Genomic DNA, 1,465 nt, shown 5'->3' on the forward strand with positions numbered 1-1,465 from the left:
AATTACAATTCTATCAGGTGCGCCGTTAACACAAGAACAATGGGAAAAATGTAAAGATCGAGAAGGAAGAATCACTGATCCTGAGGCCGTCAAAGAAATTATTTTTCGGGGGGTATGTATCTAAATATTTTTCCAGCAATAATATTAGTATTCTTTATATAATGTATAATGTAGTTTTTGAATATATTTGTGATAATTTATTAGGGTATTTGTCCATCATTACGTTTTGAAGTATGGAAATTTTTATTAAATTATTACCCATGGAAATCAACGCATAACGAAAGATTAGAACTTAAGAGGAAAAAGACTGACGAATATTTTACGATGAAATTGCAATGGCGTACATTTACGACTGCGCAAGAAAGCCGATTTTCTGATTATAGAGAACGAAAAAGTTTGATAGGTAATTAAAACAACAAAATTGTTAGTTTTGTAAAAATATATAACTGTTCTTTTGTTATTTTTGTAAGAGTACATAACTTATTTCTAATTTTTATGTTGAATGAAAATCAAATTTTTTAATGTCATTTCCAGAAAAGGATGTTAACAGGACAGACAGAACACATTCTTACTATGCAGGGGATAATAATCCACACTTGGAACAATTATACGATATACTCATGACCTACGTAATGTACAATTTCGATTTAGGATATGTTCAGGGTATGAGCGATCTTCTTAGTCCAATTTTATTTTTAATGGATAATGAAGTAGACGCGTTTTGGTGTTTCGTTGGATTTATGGATAAAGTAGTAAGTATGATGGTCTCTGCGTAATATATAATAATTATATTAATACCTATAAGTAACCTTTTTTTCTTTTAAAATAGAGTACTAATTTCGAGATGGATCAAAAAGGCATGAAAGGCCAATTGTGCCAATTACACACGTTATTGTGCACTACGGAACCGCAATTAGCATATTATCTGAATAGACATGATTCTGGTAATATGTTCTTTTGTTTTCGATGGTTGTTAGTATTATTCAAGCGAGAATTTAGTGCGATCGATATATTAAAGTTATGGGAGATATTATGGACCGATCTACCCTGTAAAAACTTTCATTTGTTAGTATGCGCGGCTATTTTGGACACAGAGAAAAATATTTTAATAGAAAACAATTACGGATTTACGGAAATTTTGAAGGTAAAACATTTTCCTGGTATAACAGCAACATAAATTTATCCGCATCTGACATATTTATTATTGTCTACAGCACATAAACGATTTGTCACTTCATATCGAGTTGCCTTGGACAATTTCTAAGGCAGAAGGTATTTACTATCAGCTGATGTCCGTGGAACATCAGATTCCTGATGACATACGTGTAATTATCGGACTGGAGCCATTGCATAAATCGTCGCCGACGAATGGAAGCGATGATGAAGCATCTAATAATGCCCGAGCCAATGGTCCTCCTAATAATTCGAGACGAAATAGCACAGGTAGCGCCAATGTTAAATTAGG

General features: G+C 32.7%; 1 protein-coding gene across 1 annotated transcript in view; it reads left to right on the forward strand.

Moving 5' to 3' along the window:
* LOC108756925 (TBC1 domain family member 15) overlaps positions 1-1,465 on the forward strand; it is a 4,633-nt gene that overhangs the window by 2,503 nt on the left and 665 nt on the right. The window contains exons 5-9 of the mRNA XM_018501109.1: positions 18-112; positions 205-403; positions 535-752; positions 830-1,144; positions 1,215-1,392. Coding sequence (XP_018356611.1) covers positions 18-112; positions 205-403; positions 535-752; positions 830-1,144; positions 1,215-1,392 — 1,005 coding nt within the window. The remainder of the gene's footprint in view (positions 1-17; positions 113-204; positions 404-534; positions 753-829; positions 1,145-1,214; positions 1,393-1,465) is intronic.

This window comes from Trachymyrmex septentrionalis, unplaced genomic scaffold (genome assembly GCF_001594115.1).
Source record: "Trachymyrmex septentrionalis isolate Tsep2-gDNA-1 unplaced genomic scaffold, Tsep1.0 scaffold13, whole genome shotgun sequence".
Taxonomy (NCBI): domain Eukaryota; kingdom Metazoa; phylum Arthropoda; class Insecta; order Hymenoptera; family Formicidae; genus Trachymyrmex; species Trachymyrmex septentrionalis.